The sequence below is a fragment of the Sinocyclocheilus grahami genome, unplaced genomic scaffold (genome assembly GCF_001515645.1).
Source record: "Sinocyclocheilus grahami isolate Dianchi unplaced genomic scaffold, SAMN03320097.WGS_v1.1 scaffold363.1, whole genome shotgun sequence".
NCBI lineage: Eukaryota > Metazoa > Chordata > Actinopteri > Cypriniformes > Cyprinidae > Sinocyclocheilus > Sinocyclocheilus grahami.
The window spans coordinates 123,008-146,450 of NW_015505542.1; the positions used below are offsets into that span (position 1 = coordinate 123,008).

General features: G+C 37.1%; 1 protein-coding gene across 1 annotated transcript in view; it reads right to left on the reverse strand.

Moving 5' to 3' along the window:
• Positions 1–23,443, reverse strand: part of cdh23 (cadherin-related 23) — a 293,565-nt gene that overhangs the window by 46,614 nt on the left and 223,508 nt on the right. The window contains exons 18-26 of the mRNA XM_016230112.1: positions 22,529–22,645; positions 21,211–21,323; positions 20,860–20,967; positions 13,226–13,415; positions 11,937–12,082; positions 9,619–9,838; positions 9,386–9,538; positions 7,534–7,647; positions 4,720–4,868 (exon numbers count right to left, since the gene is read on the reverse strand). Of these exons, the coding sequence (XP_016085598.1) occupies positions 4,720–4,868; positions 7,534–7,647; positions 9,386–9,538; positions 9,619–9,838; positions 11,937–12,082; positions 13,226–13,415; positions 20,860–20,967; positions 21,211–21,323; positions 22,529–22,645 (1,310 nt within the window). The remainder of the gene's footprint in view (positions 1–4,719; positions 4,869–7,533; positions 7,648–9,385; positions 9,539–9,618; positions 9,839–11,936; positions 12,083–13,225; positions 13,416–20,859; positions 20,968–21,210; positions 21,324–22,528; positions 22,646–23,443) is intronic.

Below are 23,443 nucleotides of genomic sequence, written 5' to 3' on the forward strand. Positions count from 1 at the left end.
AGAGTGTGAGCGTGTTTAAAAACAAGGAATCTTAGTGGATTTTAATAAGTGTATAGTGTATTATGAGAAAGTGGAAAAAAATGCCAGTGCAATACAATAAACACTCAAATTAAAAACACTTTTACTGAAGACAAGCCTTAATATCATACGCAGTGTGGGTTTTCAAGTAAATGTATCTTGTTTTAAGGATTTTTTTGATATTTTAGCTGGAAATGTAGACCAAACTGGTGCAGTGCAGTCAGATTCTCTTCCAGCTGTAGCTCGGCCATGACAGTTGTTGATCTACAGGAGAAAGTGACGGTAAAAGGCGATGCTAAGAAGCGATGCTGTGAATGCTATGCATATTTGTGTTGTGTTATGAATTTCTGAACACAATGCATAAAATTGCAGGTGCAGCTAGAAGTGTGTGAGAGTGTGTGTGTGTGTGTGAGAGTGTGAGTGTGTGTGTATGTGTGTGTGTGTGTGTGTGTGTGTGTGTGTGAGTGAGTGAGAGACAGACAGAGAACAAACTCACGCTCTGTAAGCGTGAACAAACTCAATCTGTAATCAATAAAGTTCAATATAAATCTACTATACTTTGACCTTTCTTGACATTTCTTTAGAGAAATCGCTCAGTCATTCTGATTGTGACTGAATGTTGCAGAGGAGCGCTCTGAGCGGCATGTGTAGAGCTGCTAGATGGTGATGATGATAAGGTGTGTGTAGGTGTGCAGTCCCACCACAACAAACCACGCTCTGTACCCAGAGGAAAATGAGCTCAGAGGCTGCTCTGTCACTGCTCAGGAGCTGTTTCATTGGGGTATTAACACTGCCTCTGATTTTTCTCCAACAAATCCTGACGAGCAGTGTTATTTTAGTATTATTTCATAGTATTTATTATTCATTCGAATATGCTTTTATTTTTTTATTTAGTTTAATTGTGTGTTCTTGTCATTTTATTAGTTTTTGTTTAAAAAGAATTACATTCAGATTTAATTCAATTTTATTTTAGTTTTAGTAATTTTAGTACTTCAGCTTAGTTTTCAGGTTTAAGCTTAATATTAATATGTTGTGATTTCAGCTTTATTTCAATGAACAAAAACAATTTGAATACTTTTAGTTGTAGTTAATAACAACACTGCTTTAAAAAAAAACAAATTACAAATCAGACTATTGGTGATATATGATTATAAGCACAGAGCTCATGAAATGAGATCACAAGCTTCATAACACTTTTGATCGCAGATTATCTTGACAAATCAAGCGCGAGACAGTATTTTGATCTCACATGTGAGATTGCTAGAAAAAAAAAAAACACCACAGAACAAGATTCCCTTCATGAGAATGAAACGCATACTTCGGACCACTATGATACATGCAAGCTCTTAGCGCTTGCGTTCACATACTTGCGAAGATGTTTTAGGCATTTGGTTTGAAAAAGAAGTCTGTTTGCTCTCCATCTCTTTGCTGCCTAAGAGAAACAACTGAGATATTAGAGAGATTTTTTTCTTTTTAAGCATACACAAACACCTGTTAACCACATCCTGGCATCTTGCGTGCGTCTTGCTCAAGCACACATTCGCACTTTTGCACAAGCCTGAACCCAGAGTGTCACAAAAACACCTACATCTCTACTATAAGCACGCTCCTCTTAACCCAGATTTAACTCTTCCTGTTTTGCATCTCTACAGATTCAGGAACGACATGGATGTTCCCTTCAATCTGTCCCTCTCTAATCTCTCACTTCCGGTTTCCCCAACATCTCTACCTCTGGATCTTCACCATCCCCTCTTGACCATCATCATCATCGTGTTTCTGTTTGTTCTGTTCGGGGGCTTCGTGACCTTTCTGGCAGTGGGCTGCCCGTCGGGAGGGTCCTGGGGTGTGGATGGGGACTGTGGCCCGGCAGACGGTCTCTCCTGCAGACAGACTCTGTCCAACGAGCCCCAGTTGAAGTTCTGGAAGCGTTTGGGCTCGATGAGGCAGTTTTCCTCCACGCCAACCTTCAGAAGACCCGTTCAGCCATACATAGCCCAGAGCAGGAAGCAATCAGGGTCAATGTCGCCCGCAGAGTCAAAGACAAACGACTCCCACACATATATTACTATACCGGCTCTGCTGCAGTATTCAACTGAGATATAAGCTCTGTCGCATCACCTAGTGAGCTGTCTTGCTATCTAGTACCTACATAAGCAACAGCCTTCTAAGTGACTGATTTAGAGTGCATTTCATAGGCAACAACTATGGAGTTGTAAGCTTGTTGCTAAGTTAGTGATTCTCTAATAAGCACAAAAATGCATACCAAGCAAATATGAAATAAAAACTATCACATTTCATTTAAACTGACTACTTTATCTATATTTTCATGTATTGAATGAAATGCATTTAGTATGAAGTATAGTATTGTCTGCCATTTTCACTGAGCTTAGTGCATTGCATTCTGGGGTTACTGTATCTTTTCCATGAAGGATGCATGGTTATTATTATTAACAAAAAATAAAAGTATTTAAAACATTTTTGCTAATCAAAAGAAAAAACTGCTGAAATAAAGTACATTTAAATATTAGAAAATATTAAAACTAAACTAAAATGAGCAATGTTGCTTTGGCAACTAACTAAAATAAGTTTAAAACGACTAACTGGAAATAAATAAAACCTAAAACTGAAATAAAAATAAACCTAAACAGTAAGAGTAGAACACTAATTAAAATGACAACCAAATAAATTACATATATTTAATCACATACACAATCTTATTATAAATGAATAAAAACACTAATTAAAATGACAAAAAATATAAAAAATATATAAAATGTGTATTACACACATCATATATATATATATATATATATAGAAGTCAACATTTGAAGTGGATCAAAAAAGTTCATCAAAGTAGTCCTACAACCAAAACAATACCCGTTCTATATATATATACACTAAAATAGCACTGGATGCTGCTTCAAAATCTACAACAGCTGGAATTCATGGTATTCATATTTAAGCTATGCTAACAGATAACACTCTCCATGTTTGTATTAAAACTTTGTTAACGGTATTCAATCATATGGAGTTTGCCTATGAAGCCCTTTAAAATACTTTTTAGGCCATAAGCTTACTAGGTTTTGGAAAAGAGCTATAGATATGTACCTATAAGTGCACAAACACACAATCAAAGCAAACACAAGAGCAGAAACTGCAACCTCGGCTATCAGCGCTGACAGAGACGAGCCAACTCATTTCATTCAACATTCGCTTCAATCGAAACAAGATGTGACTCAACAATCCGATCATATGGTGGCCGCAACTCTATAAACAGCTGGACGTTGCCATCACATTCTCTGCGGCTGAGGAGACTAGCACACATGGCCCGGATGAGCAAAGACCAGGTGCTGTCTGAGTAATGGTGGCCATTTTGACTGGGCATTAACAACATTACTATTTATTTAGGGTAAATTCTGATTCATTTGCATGTATGTAACCACAAGAGTATTTGTACACTTAAATCACACTTAAACATGTCTGAATGTCATAGCATTAGAAAATAAAATAGAAAACCAATTTGCATTCATTCACAATTGTGTAACCACTGACTTGTTCTACCGACATCTGACCAGTGTTGAGTAAGTTACCCCTAAAAAAGTAATTAATTACTAGCTACAAACGACATTTTCAACATTGTAATTCGATTACTGTACTAATTACTCTCTGTAAAAAGTATTGCAGTATTTATTTCCTTCTAAATCCCATTTCAGCTTCGACCAGTTGAACAATACAAGGACAGACATGAAACTGCTCCTTCAATTCTTACAAATTATTGAATACAAAAATTGCATGAATTATTCTTGAACTGACCAAAGTATTTAAAGGGAGAAGGTGACATTAAAACATATATTTAATTTTTTTTATGTTAAATTCACTATTGTTTTATATGGAATTGTTCTATAGTCTATACAGTATTTAATGCAATTACATCAGAAGGTACATTAATTAAATTACAGAAAAAATCAGAGTAATCCCTTACTTAATTACAGTAATTAATTACGTTGTATTGCAGTACACCACACTGCATTTAACAGCCATAAAATCATTATTTTGAACAGTATATTTATTGTTTTAACATTTAAAACTTATTTTTAATAAATGTTTTGCTGGAAAAATGTCTTTGGGTTATCTTTAAATACTGCACTTCTGACATTAAGTGTGCTTCAAGTGTCCAAATTGCACGATTTTTTTCAAATAACTGTTGTTGTGCCACTGTGACTCCATGTGTTCCATAACAGCAAATTCATGCAAACTAAAACAAAACTTTGCATATTAAAGATGGAATATTCCCCAAACTAACTTCAATAACAGTTACAATAACATATGGAAAGAGGTAAAAACCCTTTGAAGATGAAAACGCCTTTTATTTAGTCATGAGTTGTAGAACTCTGCAGAAATGATTCTGCTGACTTTGTAGAATTTTTAAAGCGTCGTCATGGTTACCCTATTATGGCACTGTTGCTAGCCTAGAGATTGTCAGTTTCCAGCACAGCGGAACATGACATCACAGAAAACCACTGAGAACATGCTGCCATTGTTACAGATGAACACAATGTAACAAACATATGGCTTCACGTGATATGTCATAATACCAGTATTGAAATAGTTCTACTGTTGTTTATCGGAATAAAAATGATTTTTTTTTAAATGTCAATGAGCACAGGTTTTCTAGTGAATTGTGAATATGAGCGTGTGTACCTGTAATATACTAGTTCCTCTGGGTATGTTCTCCAGGACACTGGTCTCATAGCTGTTCTGGAGGAATATAGGCCTGTTGTCATTGACGTCCAGCACCTCCACATATACTGTAGCTGTTCCTGTCCTCCGACCTCCCGCTGGTCCATTATCTATGGGAAAACCATCAACCAAAGTCTGGCCAATACAGCTAGGAAATGCTACTCTCAGTACAAATAAAATACAGTACAAAGATCAAGGTTGACCAATGCATTTCTACAATGTTTCCAGTTGTTCAGGAATATTGGATAAGCATTTTTTGTAACACTTTAAGATTAGGGAACACATATTCACTATTAACTTAAGAGTTATCTCAAAAATAAATAAATAATTTGCTGCCTATTGATAGTATGTAGTTGTTGTAGTAGTTATGTTTAAGTACTGGGTAGGGTTAAGCGATCTAGAATATGATCATGCAGAATAAGCTATTAATATGTTCTTTAGAAGTACAGTCAATATGCTAGTTAATATGCAACAAGTCAACAAATAGTGTTCCCTAATCTAAAGTGTTACTGGATTATTTTAAATAGATTAGACTCAAGAAAAGTTGGAATTCTAGCTGGAATGTTTTGGTATTCTTTACACAAATTTATATAATTATATTTTGTTTTTCTAATTCATATTATATGCATTCCAATTTACATTATTCCTGATATTCACAGGTTTTCCATGATTCTGGGAAGTCTTATACAGGGCTCTAGAGTGCGACCTAATTTCTCAATGGTGCGACTAAAAAAAATCTGAGGTCGCACCGGTGCGACCAGCCGTTCGAGGGGGAAAAAAAGTCTCTGCGACTATGAAAGTCTCCCTGTGGTTCAACAACAGACACACATTAGGCCCATATCGTGGTCTAAACCAATCAGAGATAGTGAAGGGCGGACCCCCCCTCTGATTGGCCGTGGTCCAGATATTCATGTACGTGTGTGTACGTTAGAAAATGCGTGTGCTGCCGTCACAGACAGAGAGAGGTGAGTAGCCTAGGCCCGTCAGATAAACAGAGTGGATGTAGCCGCGGATGATGAGAGAAGATGAAAAGAACGATTGACAACTTTTTCATTAAGAATGTTAAGTTAAGGCCTGATCTGTCCAAAAATCATAACCAATACTCTAACACGGAGCCATCAACCTCCCAGGTTATGTCAAGCCCTGGTCCGGAGACGGCATTAGATAATGAGCCACATACGATGGAGTCCGAGCCGGATCCCACTGAAATTAAAAGGGGGAAAGTGTATACATTTCAAAGAGAGTGGCTTGACCAATTTCCCTGGCTAAGATACAGTAAAGCCGATAATATAATGCACTGCATTTACTGTAAATAGTGTGGGAAGACCATGGCCGGCAATAGTGCATTTGTGACTGTTTAATACATTTAGAATTGAAACGCTGAAAAAGCACAATGCATCTATAATAGGGTGACCATACGTGCCATTTTCCCAGGACGTGTCCTGGCCAGGATTTCTATATTGCCTAAAATATCTAGGTTTTGGCTTTGTCAATATAGAAATCCTGGCCAGGACACGTCCTGGGAAAATGGCACGTATGGTCACCCTAATCTATAAAACACTCTCAAGGTATTAATATCGGTCTGCACTTGCAAACAAAGCCAAAACCTAGATATTTTAGGCAATATAGAAATCCTGGCCAGGACACGTCCTGGGAAAATGGCACGTATGGTCACCCTAATCTATAAAACACATTACATGCCGCGATAAATGCACTGCCCAAGTGTCCCCTATCCCCGCTGCCTTTCAGTGGCAGGCAGCAGCAAACAAATCATCAGAGGAGGCCGAGATGATAATCAAGTTTAACATTGCCTACAATATTGCAAAAGAAGAACTTCCCTTCACTAAGTTCAAGTCCGAAATAATTCTTATGAAGAAAAATGGCTTGAACGTAAACCCGACGTACAGCAATGATGTCACGTACGCCCAATTTATAGGAGTCATCGCAGATACATTGAAAAAAAAGACGTCTGTGCAAACTGCAAACAGTGCGCATGGCGTACTTGGCATTCCTGATCGACGGAGACACAGATATCGCCACAAAGGAATGTGTCATAGTGTACGGTCGTATCTTGCGGAGAAGAAGACCGGTGAATATACCGATTAGACACATTGAGGTCGAGCATGCCCATGCCCAAGCCATGTCATGTAGCCTATGTCAATAATATGCCTACCGTCTCATTACTGCATTAACCATATGTAATATTCTTATCATTGAAAATGAAAAAAAAATTTTGATTGCATTATAAACTCTTGATCTGGGAAGTAAATGGTATTATCTCACTGCTATTGGTGTAAAATGTGTTAAGACAGAAAAAAAAAAAAAAATAATAATAATAATATTAAAAAAAATAAGATTTTAGCTCAAATAAATAAATTAATAAAATATTCATACGATTAAACAAACACATTTTTGCATGAAAATTACTTGGAAGAGTGTTTGTTTTTGAAACATTATAAAGAGTAAATATTCCCAGATTCATGTGTTCTGGTCTTCCAAAACATGCGTTTCATTCCATCATAATTAACGTTTAGAATCAGACATGAATAATGACTTGACATAACATTCTTAGAATTGAAAAAAATGGGCAGCATATAGTAGCTCATTAAACAGGTAACAGCTGCAGTATTGCTAAACGCTTCACTCAACTCACACAGGAAACCACAAAACTTGCTTTAAACTCAAAGTCATTCAGACAGGAAGCTGCAGCAGATCATACCACATGTGCACGCACACATGCATAACCAATTGTTTTAACACCTATAGGAAACTCACCAATTGCTTCAATCACTAGCCTGTACGAGGCCTGAGTCTCGCGGTCCAGACCAACCACGGTCCGTACTACTCCGGTCCGGAAACCCACGCTAAACTTTCCATCCTGGTTTCCTCCTATAGGGACACAAACACATTCAGTACAAAGAAATCACACATCCAGCCTCTGTTCCAAACCCTAGTGTGCTGCCCTAAATGCCACCATACTAACTATAATGGAACCTCATAATTGACTGATTTTGAATGTGCTACTTACCTGTTGTCACACAAATAGCATTCCTCACAGTTGATTTTGGCATTACCATGTTGCTAAGATGATGATGTTGTCCTATACTCGTCTAATAAGCATAAAATACACAGCACACAAATATTCGGTAAAATAATGATTTCTTAAAATCAATCTAACTATACTTACTTTTTGTAAAGAGAATGATGTGGTACTCTACTAATAAGCATAAAATACATAGTATGCACAAATGTTTGGTAAATGTATTATTATTATTTTTTTTAAATCAATTTATATTCAAATAATTTTCAGGAAGATGATGTGATATTTTTCAAATAAGCAGAAAATACATAGCATACACAAATATTTGGTAAACATTGTAAAGTTTAAAAATCAATTTAACTATATTAAAATACTTTTCACGAAGATAATGATGTGGTACTTTTTAAATAAGCAAAAAATACATGGCACACAATTATTTACTCAAGTTGTGAATTTCTAAATAATTTCACAAAACATTATGTTTGGTAATTTGCTAATAAATAAACTTTTTAAAAGACAAATTTAACTTAACTTGACTTAATTTACCTGTATTTAATATTTGGTAATTTTTTTAAGCAATTAAGTTATACTATTACTTTTCACAAAGATAATGAGTATTAAGCATAAAATATGCTGCAAAAACAACTTTTTACTAAATTGGTGATTTTGTTAACCAATGTAACTATATTTAAATACTTTTTGCAAAAATAATGTGGTAATTTTCCTATAAACATAAAATAAAAAAATGCACACAAATAGTTGGTTAAGTAGTATTTTAATTTTTTTTTACCAATTGAACTATATTTAAATACATTTAGTGAAGATAATGATGTGGTGCTCTTCTAATAAGCATAAAAAACATCACACACAAATATTTGGCAAAATACTTTTCACATTATGTTTGGTAATTTGCTAATAAATAAAAAACTTTTTAAAAGACAAATTTAACTTAACTTGACTTAATTTACCTGTATTTAATATTTGGTAATTTTTTTAAGCAATTAAGTTATACTATTACTTTTCACAAAGATAATGAGTATTAAGCATAAAATATGCTGCAAAAACAACTTTTTACTAAATTGGTGATTTTGTTAACCAATGTAACTATATTTAAATACTTTTTGCAAAAATAATGTGGTAATTTTCCTATAAACATAAAATAAAAAAATGCACACAAATAGTTGGTTAAGTAGTATTTAAAATTTTTTTACCAATTGAACTATATTTAAATACATTTAGTGAAGATAATGATGTGGTGCTCTTCTAATAAGCATAAAAAACATCACACACAAATATTTGGCAAAATACTTTTCACTACTGAATGAACTTCATCTGTCATCTTAAATGCAGTTTTTCCCCACTGCATTTGCACTTTGCAATGCATTAGGGTATGTTTAAAAAGAGCCTTCACAAAACAGCACTGCCTATGTAGGCTGCAGCACTAGATTTTGGAACAGAGCCTCAGCTTCATATCTGTTAAAAGCCGTTCTCTGTGGGTCACAACAGTTCCAACCAAAATCCCACAGTGTTGCTCCGTCAGCACAAACTCATTCGCACCCACTGATCTGTGACCTTCTGCACGCTGACCTGTGATAAAATAGCTGAGCTCTGCGTTAAGACCCGTGTCATTATCCGTGCAGTTCAGTCTGACCACCACAAAATCACGGGGCACGCTTTCATACAGGGATACGTTATAAATGCTGGGAAAGAAGGTTGGCGTCTCATCATTCACGTCCAAAACTGCACAGAAAGAGTAACAGACATTAAGAAGACTTAGCATTTGCATCTAAACACAGCCGGACAGTGATCCTGATCTGTACCTGTGATAGTGAGAGTACTCGTGGATGTTCGTGGAAACTGGCCTGCGTCATATGCAATGATCCTCAGATAATACTGGCCAATCTGCTCGCGGTCCAGCACTGCGGTGGAAACCAGGACTCCTGTGGTGGTGTTGAGCCTGAAGTCCAGCCGCGGCATCCCCATCTGGAGGGCCATGGTTACCGCACCATTGTCACCTTCATCAGGGTCCTGCACCTGCACCTGAAAGAGGAAACCAGCAGGAGGCGGCAGAGCACAGAACAGTTTTATTACAAGAACTTCAGTAGAAGTTGACATTAAATCAAAGATGACCCCAAACGTGGTACAAGACCCCTTGGATTTTCATGCCAAGTTGATTTGGAGTGCAAAAAGTGTTCCAAGGTTTTGGTCCGGAAGATGTTTTTTTTTTTTTTACTGTTTTTGAAATAAGTCTCATGTTCACCAAGGTTACATTTATTTGGTCAAAAATATGGCAAAAACAGTAATATTGTTTAAAAAAAATTTTTATTACTGTTTTCTATTTTAATGTAATTTAAAATGTAATGTATTTATTCTAATGTATAAAAAGCATTATTCTTATAAAAGGTAATATTGTGCAATATCTGAATATATTTTCAAATGTAATGTATTCCTGTGAACAAAGCTGCATTTTCAGCATCATTACTCCAGTCTTCAGTGTCACATGATCCTTCAGAAATCATTTTAATATGCCCATTTGCTGCAGGAAAGGAATATTTATCATTATTATTATCAATGTGAAAACAGTTTTGCTGATTAATAAGTTTGTACATTTTCAGGATTCTTTGATTAATAAAAAGTTCAAATAAATAGCATTTATTTGAAATATACATTTGTGATGTGACATGTGGCCAAGTATGGTGACCCATACTAGGAATTAGTGCTCTGCATTTACCCCATCCATAGTGCACACACACAGCAGTGAACACACACAGGCCGTGAACACACACCCGGAGCAGTGGGTAGCCATTTATGCTGCGGCGCCCGGGGAGCAGTTGGGGGTTTTTAATCATATTTAAGAAATCGTATTTCTAATAATTCTGTGGGGTTGAATGGATGACTTTTCCACCACAAAGTGAGTTATTGACAAAGTGTCACATCCACTCCTTTCCATAACGTTAAAATGCCTGAATATCTCTGGCCGTCAAGCTCAGTTGCAGTTTTGGTTGATTTATTAAAAAACACATTTTAAAATCAGAATTTGAACCCAGGTCCCCTTGCATACTAAATGAAATGCCAGTCTATGCTTGTTGAATATTTAATAAGTGACTCCTAGTCCCTGTAGAGACTTCAACCAATCAAATACTAACCCTAAACACAGATGATCCAATAGGAAGCCCCTCTGGTACTTCAGCGACAAATGGGAGGTTTAAAAAGGCAGGATCATTATCGTTGAGATCCAGGAGGTTCACATACACCGTAGCGCTGGCTGAAGAGCGCAGTGGCGGCGTCCCACCTGAGGAGGGCAGCACAACAGAGAGAACACTAACACACTGCATAACTTATCGGAGTTTAGTCATTAGATCCACTGAGGGGGAAGAAGTTCTTGAAATGTCAGTTTATATTGTCAAACACAACTCAGACTAATGCCAAAACAGTCTAACAGAAGGAGAAGCACAAATTTTGAGAAAACTTTTTGAGACAAAACAAAGGATGTGTTTGGAATATTAGCTTACTACTTGGTGAATACTGTATAGTATGCACTGCATACTATTTTTTTATAATAAGTGAAATAGAAAGCATTAAACAATGATAAACATTTGAAACAATACATATTTTGATATATAATATTGTGATTTTTTTAAATGCTAGCACCTGGATATCTTACATATAATACATTTTGTAAAAATAAAAAACATTTTTTATATGATTTTGCCTAAATATGTCGCAATATATTGCATATGGAAGTTTGATCAAATAATGAGTACAAAAGAAAAACAACAAAAAAATGGTTAATAATTATGGTTAATTAAAAGTTTGTGAAAAGTCAGGCCAATTTAATCATATTTAAGAAATCGTATTTCTAATAATTCTGTGGGGTTGAATGGATGACTTTTCCACCACAAAGTGAGTTATTGACAAAGTGTCACATCCACTCCTTTCCATAACGTTAAAATGCCTGAATATCTCTGGCCGTCAAGCTCAGTTGCAGTTTTGGTTGATTTATTAAAAAACACATTTTAAAATCAGAATTTGAACCCAGGTCCCCTTGCATACTAAATGAAATGCCAGTCTATGCTTGTTGAATATTTAATAAGTGACTCCTAGTCCCTGTAGAGACTTCAACCAATCAAATACTAACCCTAAACACAGATGATCCAATAGGAAGCCCCTCTGGTACTTCAGCGACAAATGGGAGGTTTAAAAAGGCAGGATCATTATCGTTGAGATCCAGGAGGTTCACATACACCGTAGCGCTGGCTGAAGAGCGCAGTGGCGGCGTCCCACCTGAGGAGGGCAGCACAACAGAGAGAACACTAACACACTGCATAACTTATCGGAGTTTAGTCATTAGATCCACTGAGGGGGAAGAAGTTCTTGAAATGTCAGTTTATATTGTCAAACACAACTCAGACTAATGCCAAAACAGTCTAACAGAAGGAGAAGCACAAATTTTGAGAAAACTTTTTGAGACAAAACAAAGGATGTGTTTGGAATATTAGCTTACTACTTGGTGAATACTGTATAGTATGCACTGCATACTATTTTTTTTATAATAAGTGAAATAGAAAGCATTAAACAATGATAAACATTTGAAACAATACATATTTTGATATATAATATTGTGATTTTTTTAAATGCTAGCACCTGGATATCTTGCATATAATACATTTTGTAAAAATAAAAAACATTTTTTTATATGATTTTGCCTAAATATGTCGCAATATATTGCATATGGAAGTTTGATCAAATAATGAGTACAAAAGAAAAACAACAAAAAAATGGTTAATAATTATGGTTAATTAAAAGTTTGTGAAAAGTCAGGCCAACCACACTGCATTGTGGGATACAATATACAATGTATACACATATATATACAACACATTTGGCAGATGTTCAAAAGTTTGGAGTCAGTAATATTTTTAAATTTGTTTTACTAAAATAAACCTTTATGCATTTGTTTGACTAAAATTAGATTCAAAATTAGACAGTTACACAACAACAAAAAAACTATTTACATTTTTTAACTGTTTTGTATTTTAATATATTTTCAAATATAATTTATTCTTGTAATGAAAAGGTGAATTTTCAGCAAAAAAGGAAAATCTTTGCAACATTATAAATGTATTTATTGTCACTTTTGATCAATTTAACACAACCTTGCTGAATAAAAGTACTATTTTTTCGCTAGTCTCACTGACTTCTAACTTTTGAATGGTAGTGTATGTAATAAAGAAAGTTTGCATACTGAAATGGGTAAGACCATTATGTTATAGCATGCTATTCTGAATACACAGACTAGACAGGTAGACAGCAAGACAGGCTAGACAGTCCAGAAATAAAGAAACTGAAAGTTGGCGACTGTAAAACTATTTTATTGTGACCTCAGAGACAGAGTGAAGCATTATGGGACAGGTGAGAGTTTCTTACGGTCGGTAGCAGAGACAATGATGGTCCTCATAAGCTGTGCGGAGCGGGCGTTTTGACTCTCTCTGTCCAGCACCGCCCCACTGGTGCGGATCTTCCCGGTGTTGCGGTTGATGGTGTAGAAGGGGTTCTCTGGATTTATAGAGTAGACCACCGTCCCATTATCACCATAATCAGGGTCCACCGCTAATACCTGCACAGAGAAGCAGAAGAAAAATGAGTCCTAAGGCGCAGAAATTAAATCACACTAGCCCTCTCCCTACAGAACGGCATGATGGGAGATTTATGCATGGGCCATAACTGTCTAAAATCCTGGCTGTTATTTTTTTTTTTAAGAGCCAATCAATTATTCACAATGCTGGTGGAGAAGCACTGAAAATCACTTAATTGGTCATTAGAGAACAAAGGTTCTGTAGGTCTTTAATTATTAAAACAGGAAGGACCAGACAACTGTGTTCTCCATTGATTAGAGGGAGTTTAAACGGATGATGTAGAGCACGGGTCTAATGTAAAGTTTATCTAATTGATTTGAACTCTGAGGGGGATATTTCACACACACATTTACTCAGGCAGGTTTATAGACAATTTTAAAGGTGATATGTGTGATTTTGTGATGTTAAAATATGTTCTCCTGTCCCAGCTTAATGTGCAGCCGTTTGCAGGTCGATTCCCCTGAAATGTTTGAAACACTGCAGCGTTTTCAAAACACTGCAACAACGAGATGCATTGCAGAAAGTCCACTTTGCTTTTTTAAGGAAACATCCAAAGACAAGGGGCTGTCAAGCTTCATAAATTATAAAAAGCGCCATAGAATAAAAGTATTCCATAGGAGCTTTATTTAAAGTCTTCTGAAGTCACACGAAAACTGTGTGAAACAGACTGAAATTTACACTGTGATTCAAGGAAAATGGTCTGGGGTCAATGAAAATCTGGGGTCAAGAAAATATATTTTTGAAAGAAAATCATACTTTTATTCAGCAAGGATGCATTACATTTCTCAAAAATGACAGCAAAGACATTTATAATATTACGAAATATTTATATTTCAAATAAATGCTGTTATTTTGAACTTTCTATTGATCAAAAAAGTATTTCCGAATGGGTCATGTGACACTGAGGACTGTATGCAATAACATATTTATTTATTTATTTTTCCCCCACAGGAATAAATGACATTTTAAAATATATTCAAATATAATTTTACAAATATTTCACAATATTACTGTTTTACTGTATTTTTAGCAGGCTTCATTTAAAAACATTAAAAACATCTTACTGACCCCAAACTTAGAATAGCTTGGGAATTCTGTTACACATCAGTTTACATGCCATTACATTAAGTCGTTTAGCAGACGCTTTTATCCAAAGTGACTTACAAATGAGGACAACAGAAGCAATCAAAACAACAAAAGAGCAACAATATGTAAGTGCTGAGACAAGTCTCAGTTAGCTTAACGCAGTACACGTAGCAAGGGCTTTTTTATAATAAATAAAAAGAAAACAAGGATAGGTAAGTGCTAGTATTAATTCGCCACCATTTACATTTACATTTAGTCATTTTGCAGATGCTTTTATCCAAAGCGACTTACAATTGGGGAATACATAAAGCGATTCTTCTTAAAGAGGCAAACAGACACAGGAAGTGCTCGTAATACCAAGTTTCAGGCATTGTTCAAATAAGCACAAGCTAGAAAGGGAAGGAATAAATAAAGAGAAAGACAAAAGTTTATTTTTTATTTTTTATGATGAAGTCAAGTAGCGTCAAAAGAGATGAGTTTTCAGCTGTCGCTTGAACATTGTCAGGGATTCAGCATTCCCGATAGGGGTTGGAAGATCATTCCACCAGCCAGGAATGGTGAACGGAAATGTTCTGCAAAGTGATTTTGAGCCTCTCTGTGAAGGTACCACGAGGCGGCGCTCACTAGTGGATCTCAGACTTCTGGAGGGAATGTAGATTCATATTAGTGAGTGGAAGTAGGCGGGTGCTGAGCCTGAGGCTGTTCTACATGCAAGCATCAGTGTCTTGAACTTGATGCGAGCTGCAACCGGTAGCCAGTGCAAGGAGATAAAGAGAGGTGTAACATGAGCACTTTTGGACTCGTTGAAGACCAGTCGTGCCACTGCATTCTGAATAATTTGTAGAGATTTGATTGTGCATGATGGAAGTCCAGCCAGAAAAGCATTGCAATAGTCCAGCCTAGAAATGACAAGCGCATGGACAAGAAGTTGTGCAGCATGCTCCGTTAGAAAGGGCCTGATCTTTCTGATGTTGTGCAATGCAAACCTGCAAGATCTAGCAGTTTTTGCAATGTGGTCTTTGAAGGTCAGCTGGTCATCAAAGATTACACCAAGATTTCTGACCGAAGTTGATGGGGTATTTGTAGAAAAACCTAGCTGGATGGTGAAATCATCAAGAAGCTCAGTCTTTGCCAGGTTGAGCTGTAGGTGATGTTCTTTCATCCATGCTGAGATGTCCGCCAGGCAGCCTGAGATCCTAGCAGCTAACGTTGGATCATCTGGTTTAAATGCGATACAGAGCTGTGAGTCATCAGCATAGCAATGGTAGGAGAAACCATGTGCCTGTATGATGGGTCCCAGTGATGTAGTGTATATGGAGAAGAGGAGGGGTCCAAGAACTGATCTCTGAGGAACCCCAGTGACCAGTTGATGTACTTTGGATACCTCTCCTCCCCAGGCCACCCTGAAAGACCTACCAGTGAGATAAGATTCAAACCAGTGAAATGGAATCCCTGTGATGCCCAGTGATGAGAGGGTGGACAGGAGGATCTGATGATCGACAGTGTCAAAAGCAGCAGATAGATCCAGCAGAATAAGAACTGATGATTTGGAATCAGCTTTTGCAATCCGCAAGGCTTCCGTGACTGACAGTAGCGCAGTCTCAGTTGAATGGCCACTCCTGAAACCTGACTGGTTAGCATCCAGTTTGTTGTTCTGTGAAAGAATCAATAATATCTGGTTGAAAACAACTGGTTCGAGGGTTTTCACTATGAATGGAAGGAGAGAGACAGGTCTGTAGCTGTCTATAAGAGAAGTGTTTAATGTAGGTTTTTTGAGCAGTGGGGTTACCCGAGCCTGCTTGAATGCAGTGGGATGTGTTGATGATGTGTGTAAGTGCTGGTAAAAGTGTAGGGGAGATTGCTTGGAGAAGGTGTGAGGGGATTAGGTCTAGAGGGCATGTTGTAGGGTGGCTGGAGAGGAGAAGTTTGGATACTTCTGCCTCAGTGAGGGGACAGAAGGAGAAGATGGGAGTTTTAGCAGTGGCTTACCAGTAGTTGGTTTGAGGTCCTGTGTGTGTGGGGCTGAGAATTGACTACTGATTGTTCTAGTTTTGTCTGTGAAGAATGTGGCGAAATCATCAGCTGTTATAGAAGTGGTGGGAGGTGGTGGAGGGGGACAGAGGAGAGAATTGACCAATTAATACTAGCACTTACCTATCCTATCCTATTCAAAATGTAAAAAAAACCTAGCTATGTGTACTGTGCTAGACTAACTGAGACTTGTCACAGGACTTGTATACTGTTGCTCTCTCGTTGGTCTGATTGCTTCTATTGTTCCCCTCATTTGCAAATCGCTTTGGATGAAAGCGTCTGCTAAATGATTAAATATAAATGTAATGTAAATGTAGAAAAAGAATAGGGAACGCTAGTGTTAGAGGGTCATTTTTTATAATAAATAAAAAAGAAAACAAGTAGGTAGAATAGAAAAAGAATAGAGAATGCTAGTGTTAGAGGCTCTTTTTTTAAATGATGACACAATAGAGAGTAAATGATTACAAAAAAATATGTATTTATTTATATATTTTTGGTGAATTATTACTTGATTAAACCACACTATAACCATTGTGTTGAGTGGTAAGTGGACTGATGGACTCCCCCACCAGAGTGTAGAAGTCAAACATGCTTTAGGACATTTGGTTTTTACATCCACTGTTCTGTGATTTAAATTATCCATCCATTTCTTCCTTTGTTCTGTTTTATCGCTCTCTCCTGCACGGTGTCCAGCAGGGTAATCAAGTATGCACTTGACTCTGGGCTACATTTTAATTAGTTATCGGAACCTCATAATGAAGTTCAGGACTGGCTTGTTAATTAACGGACAATCAGGGGCATATTTAGCAAAAGACAGAGCCAGTATAAAACACCCTAAACATTTACGAGCAGAGGGTTGAAGTCCAAGGTTTCTAGAGGCCTGACCACATTTAACTTGAACACACACAAAACCCACATCTCAAATTCAGCAGTTTTCCAATATATTGTAAAACCGTCAGTTTGCATTTAGTTTACTTTTTCCTCAGATCCCATGGCCACAGATATTGCTCGCAGTTTAGATTATATGATTTATATTGAATGCAAAAATGCCAAGATCTGGCTGAAACCACCAACTACTATATGTGCACCAGTCCGCTCGAATACAAAGTTGTTTACCATATAATGACAATTGTCTTTAATAGTTCTAGTCTATTGTGGTCAAATTGATCTAAAAAAAGCAGGTCAAATGGACTCTCTTGTCTAATTGGGTGGTTCTTGGCCAGAATAAACAATAATCTGGACAAATTTTTCAAGTCAAGTGATTTTTATTTGTATAGAGCTTTTTAGAATCCGTGTTATTTAAAACAGCTTTATAGAAAAGTGTGCCTTAATGTCTTAAAACTCCCTATGAAGAAGCCAAAGGTGACACCTAAATGCCAATAGCCAACAGTCTGGCTTACTGAGACTGTGTGATGTTTAGTGGCAGGTAAATCTGAAATCAATGATACCACAGTAAGGGCAACAAAGTGGCAGTTTGTTTAAATAATAACAGCAGTCAACACTGAGAAATAGCAGAAAATGTGTGTAGCGGTCACAATGTCCCCTATGATTACAAGCCAATTAACCACTTTTAGCGCTATTTAGCACCATTTTTGTATAAATCACACACTTCACCTTTAAATTAGTTTTTTGTAACAGCCTGCATGGGAACCTGGTAAACACTATGTTGCTTCCTGGTGGACTGATAACCCTGTGAACCCTGACTCATGGAAATGCATCAAAACTAGTCCATCATTTTACAGTTTAAAGGGGACCTCTTATGCAAAAATCACTTTTATAAGGTGTTTGAACAAAGTTGTGTGGCCGCAATGTGTGAAGACTACTAGCCTATAATGGCAAATATTCACCCACTCATTTTTTTTAATAATCCCAATAAATGATAAATAGTCTCTCAGAACAAGCGATTCCAGATTCTCCCAACGTACACGTCGACGTAGGGGGAAATCCTGCCCATTTGTGACACTCTCTGCCCTATTAGCATAGACACACGCATGAGTGAGAAGCTGCAGTCCGCCATTACTGTTTTCTTGCTGTAGCTGCTTGTCAGCACCAAAGAGGCATTACAAGTGTTGTGTTTTGGCATGCACAAACGAACATAGCTCCATAGACTCCCTCCATCTGAGCCGCTGAGAACACTGTGGTTAAGTTTCATTTTCGAAGGAAATGTCCCAGAAAAAATCGGTAAAGTCCTATGATTATGCCAATTATTTTACGCCGGACTGCCTCACAAACAAGCGTCATTTCAATGCTGGATTTTTGCAAAAGTTGATTCTGAAAGCGGGATTAATACTAGGGATGCACAATATTATCGGAACGTTATCAGAATCGGAATAAAGGCTTAAAATGTAAACGTTGGCATCGGCTGATTTAAAAAAAAAATGCTCATAAAAAAATAACTTTAATAAAGTTTATTACTTCTAACAAATACGTTTTTGCTTAAAACTAACCAAAACTAAAAATAATTTGTTTATAATTTCTACACAGGAGAGACTTGGTGTTGTTTCAAAACAAAGGGAAATATATATCAGTATCTGCATCGGCTATAGGCCAAAATGTGAAAAAATTCGAAAAATATTGGCATATCGGCAAAATATAATATCGTGCATCCCTAATAAATACCAACGCTTAGTGTGCAAACGTCAGCTCCAGACAAAGTAAGCGTGTCATATTTTGTTTTCCAAAGCCTTTCTGAAAGAGCTTCTTGACACTCTGTCAGGCTAATTTTGCTAAAGCTACCATTTATCTGCTTGTTTTCACTGATGCTGCCTTCACATGCTACCAAAATGACTGTAAATAGGAATGTGGTAGTTAAAAATTGCATATGAAAGCAACGTGAAGCTCTTGAAGCTCCGCCCTCTTCTGAAAAGGGGGCTGGGAGCACCAGCTCATTTGCATTTAAAGGGACAAACACAAAAACTGCACGTTTTGGTTCGTACCCTAAAAGTGGCAACTTTAACAAGCTATAAAAAATTATCTGTGGGGTATTTTGAGCTAAAACTTAACATACAAACTCTGGGGACATCATAGTCTTATTTTACATCTTGTAAAAAGGGGCATAATAGGTCACCTTTAAGATTTTGGAAACCCTTTGCCTCTTCCAAATGGTCCACGGCCGTATGAGACTGAAAGTAGAGATGGTGTGCCTGACATTAACATATGAAATAATTTATTCATTCACCAAAGGAGGAAAAACCCCTCAAGATGGGATTTTTCACAAACGTCAAGCAATAGAGTAATATGAGAATATAGAAATCTCTGTAAAACGTTCCAAGGACACCGAGGTGAGAGCCCACTTTGAATTCAGCTGCAAAACTGCAGCCAATCAAAGGCAGGGACAGTGGGGTTTTCTCCAGACGGAGAGGAGATGGAAATTTGCTCCTCTGGGTACGGTGGGGATTTGACTCAGAGAGAAACTGTAAGAAATTATAACTCATAAAATCAATAGCACTAACTACGTTTACCTGCTGACACTAGGATCAAACAGCTGCTTCAAAACTGCCAGTGTTTCTGTATCTTATTTCATCTACAGGATTCGATACACATCTTATATGATGGGTTTTTAGTCTTTTTGGTGCCTAATCAGACCATGACTCTCTACTTCCTAAAAGGAGAACTATGCACCATTAAAGATAAAAAATAAAATCCATATGATACATTTTTGTGTGAACAGACTAAAATGTAAGCCATGATTCACTTATGTCTTCACCCAAAATTAATTCACACTTGTGATCAATAAAAAAATCATGGCATGTCAGTTTTGACGCCAGACCACATTTTAAAATGGACAAATTAAAATACACTGAACGGAAAATGAAATCAATTCACTGTACAGAAAATACTAACACTGTGAACAAGTGACCGATCTCAGCCGCAGCTTCAGCGTCTATTTATAGTGTAGGGGCGGGCGCTTCGGATTCTAGAGAGCATTTGATTGGTTAGAAGATTTAATGAGAAGCTGAAGTACGAGGTGACGTCAAAAAAATTGTTGATCCATTTTGGCTGAAGTGACGAACTGCAAGCTTTGAATGCTTATATCTTCTAAATGCGAATTTTGTCACCGTTTTGGAGCACACTGCCTTATAGATAACTTTAAGACTAACATATTGATACTAACACCCAAAAAACTTTCATTTTGATTTCATTGGGACTTTAAGTTGAGAGGAAATGAAAAACAAATGTATCATTAGCAACCTTCACGTACAGGTCAAAGGTCAGGTTGATAGGTCACAAGAGAATACAGAAGTTTATAAGCCAGTTTGAGGTCAAAAAGTCAGTTCAAAAGGTTAAAGGTCAGAGCAGAGCACTCACAGTAATGACGTCAGTATCGATGGGACTCATCTCCACAACATTTGCTTGATACGGTTCATCTCGCCACATGGGGGCATTATCATTTATGTCCAGAACAGTGATGTTCACCTGCAGTGGACAGATCCACAGATACATGCTTGTCATCTTTAACATAATGCATTGCTTCGGGTGACTTTGCTTTAAAATTTGGTGAAAACAGACACCCCTAATAGACACCTAATTTCAATAAATAATAAAATATACTATTAATAATCATCACAATAAACAATTCTTCTTTCACATAATATACAGTAAGCTCACTTATAGTTGTCTGAGTGGCTTTCTAATGTGGATCAAAGGGTCAGCCGTTACCGTAGCGATGCCGGTTTTCTGCTGTGGTCCCACCCCTCCATCCACGGCTCTTACGATCAGAATATACTCAGACTTCATCTCTCGATCCAGAAGAGCTGTGGTAGTGATCTCTCCTACACACACATACAGACATATTCAGCTCAGACAGACATGAACCTGTTCCAGGCAGCTGGACGAGACACTCAAGATGTGGTGATAATGTACAAAGTAATATTGTTGTTTCTATCTGTTTAGAATTGCAATTTTGAGTGGCCCACATATAAAAACATTAAACCAACCAATGACATCAGTTTGGGGCAGGGCTACCTGGATTATTTGAAACTTGTTCAAAAACATTATTTTGCAAGACGTTTTTAAAAGAAAAAAAATATTTGGTGATATGAAAATCTGTAATAATTACTATAACTATACTAAGTGAGTTGTGAATGACAGCACTTATTTATTTCTTGTCAATATACTCTTCAATAATGATCCTAGTGTAAAGTGTGTGTAACCGAGGCCAGCGAGTAAGTGCTGTGCAAGTCTCCTTGTTAGTGCGTCCGCCTCCCATGCCGGAGACCCACTCGGCGTGAGAACGAGGTGTGGCGGAGCGGACCCAGGGGAGAGAGGTTACATTGGTGCCGTGACCCGGATGGGAGTGAGGTTTGGGGGGTGAGTGTAACGGAGGCCAGCGAGTAGGTGCTGTGCAAGGTAAAAAACCTCACTCCCCTGATCTCAAGAGACGTGCTAGTGGCTGCAGCCATTTAGCCTCCTTGTTAGTGCGTCCGCCTCCCATGCCGGAGACCCACTCGGAGCGAGAACGAGGTGTGGCGGTGCAGACCCGGGGGAGAGAGGTTACATGTGCAAGCAGCTGGCTATATTAATGTATGTAATTTCTTCATGCACATGAGAATTCTGTTTAGCAACATTTATTTGGCGCCATGTAAAAATGGCACAGAAATTGCCTAGAAATGTGCCTAGAGTTTACATTTCTTTTCAAGACTCTCAACCTTTTTGTTTTGACTTCTTTTGGAAGGGTTTTTGCCTTTATCCGAAAATTAATTGAAAAAACTGTAATTAATAAACGAAAATAATATAATGAAATAAATATATTTTATTTAAAATGTACTAGAAGTATTTCTGATAACATAAAATAAATACAAAATTTAATAATAAATAAATAAATACAATGTAAATGGCAACTAAAACTTGCAAATGGGCCAAGCAGACATGATTACTGACTGTTATCCGAGTTATTTAAAAGGGCCTTTGGCCTGTGAGACCCCAAAGCGAGCATGAGGGTTAAAGGTCAGGTGTGAATGTGTGTGCCGTTGTCCACCTGAGCGAGTGTTGAGTCTGAACTGTGAGCTGCCCTGCAGGGAATATATGAGGGAGACCTGACCAAACTCCCGAGACGCGTCCAGATCTGTGGCATTCACAAACAACACCGTCGCTCCTGACACAGAGAGAGACAAAAGAGAAAGGTAAGAGCATGTAAACAAGCCATCAGATAATAAATATATGAGACAGACAGCTGTACGAAGAGAAGAAACAAGACAGGGTGATAGACAGGCAAAGCGTGAGGGATGGTCTTCACACAGGAAGTGGTTAGTTAGTGTGCAGTGCTGTGCATTGATGGAGACAGGGATTTCAGGATCATCCGAGTGCGTTCAGTAACTGTGACACACACAAGTGCACAACGGAGCAAATGTAATTTCCATTTGATGATTGAAGACGAGTCTATTGTGTGGAATAAAAGCATTGAGTGAATAAATGCATGAGAATCATGCCTTTTTCCTCTGCGCACAACCTTCTCGCTCAATTAAAACACAATGATAAAAAGGGGAAAAATAAACCAAGACAGAAACAAATATCTTGAAGGAGTTTTGTAGTGTGTCCAAAATGATGCAGCACACAGAAAAAAAACTGCAGCTGAATAGAATAGATTTGCATTTCCTGAAGGAAACACAGTGCTTGTCATGTGGTGTGAATGAGAAACACCATTGTTAATTAATTAAAAAAAATTAGTGTTTCTACTTTTGGAAGGAGTTGCACTTGATAGATAAAAATTTATAATTAATTAAATAAATAATAGATTAAATAACTGCATGAAAAACAAGTCCAATAACAAATGATTATACAAACAGACATAAGAAAAAGACGGAATTCAGTAAGCAAATACTACAATGAGCACTAGTACTCACATAATACTCACTGATAAACAGTGGGAAATTTAAAAATTAAATAAATAAAT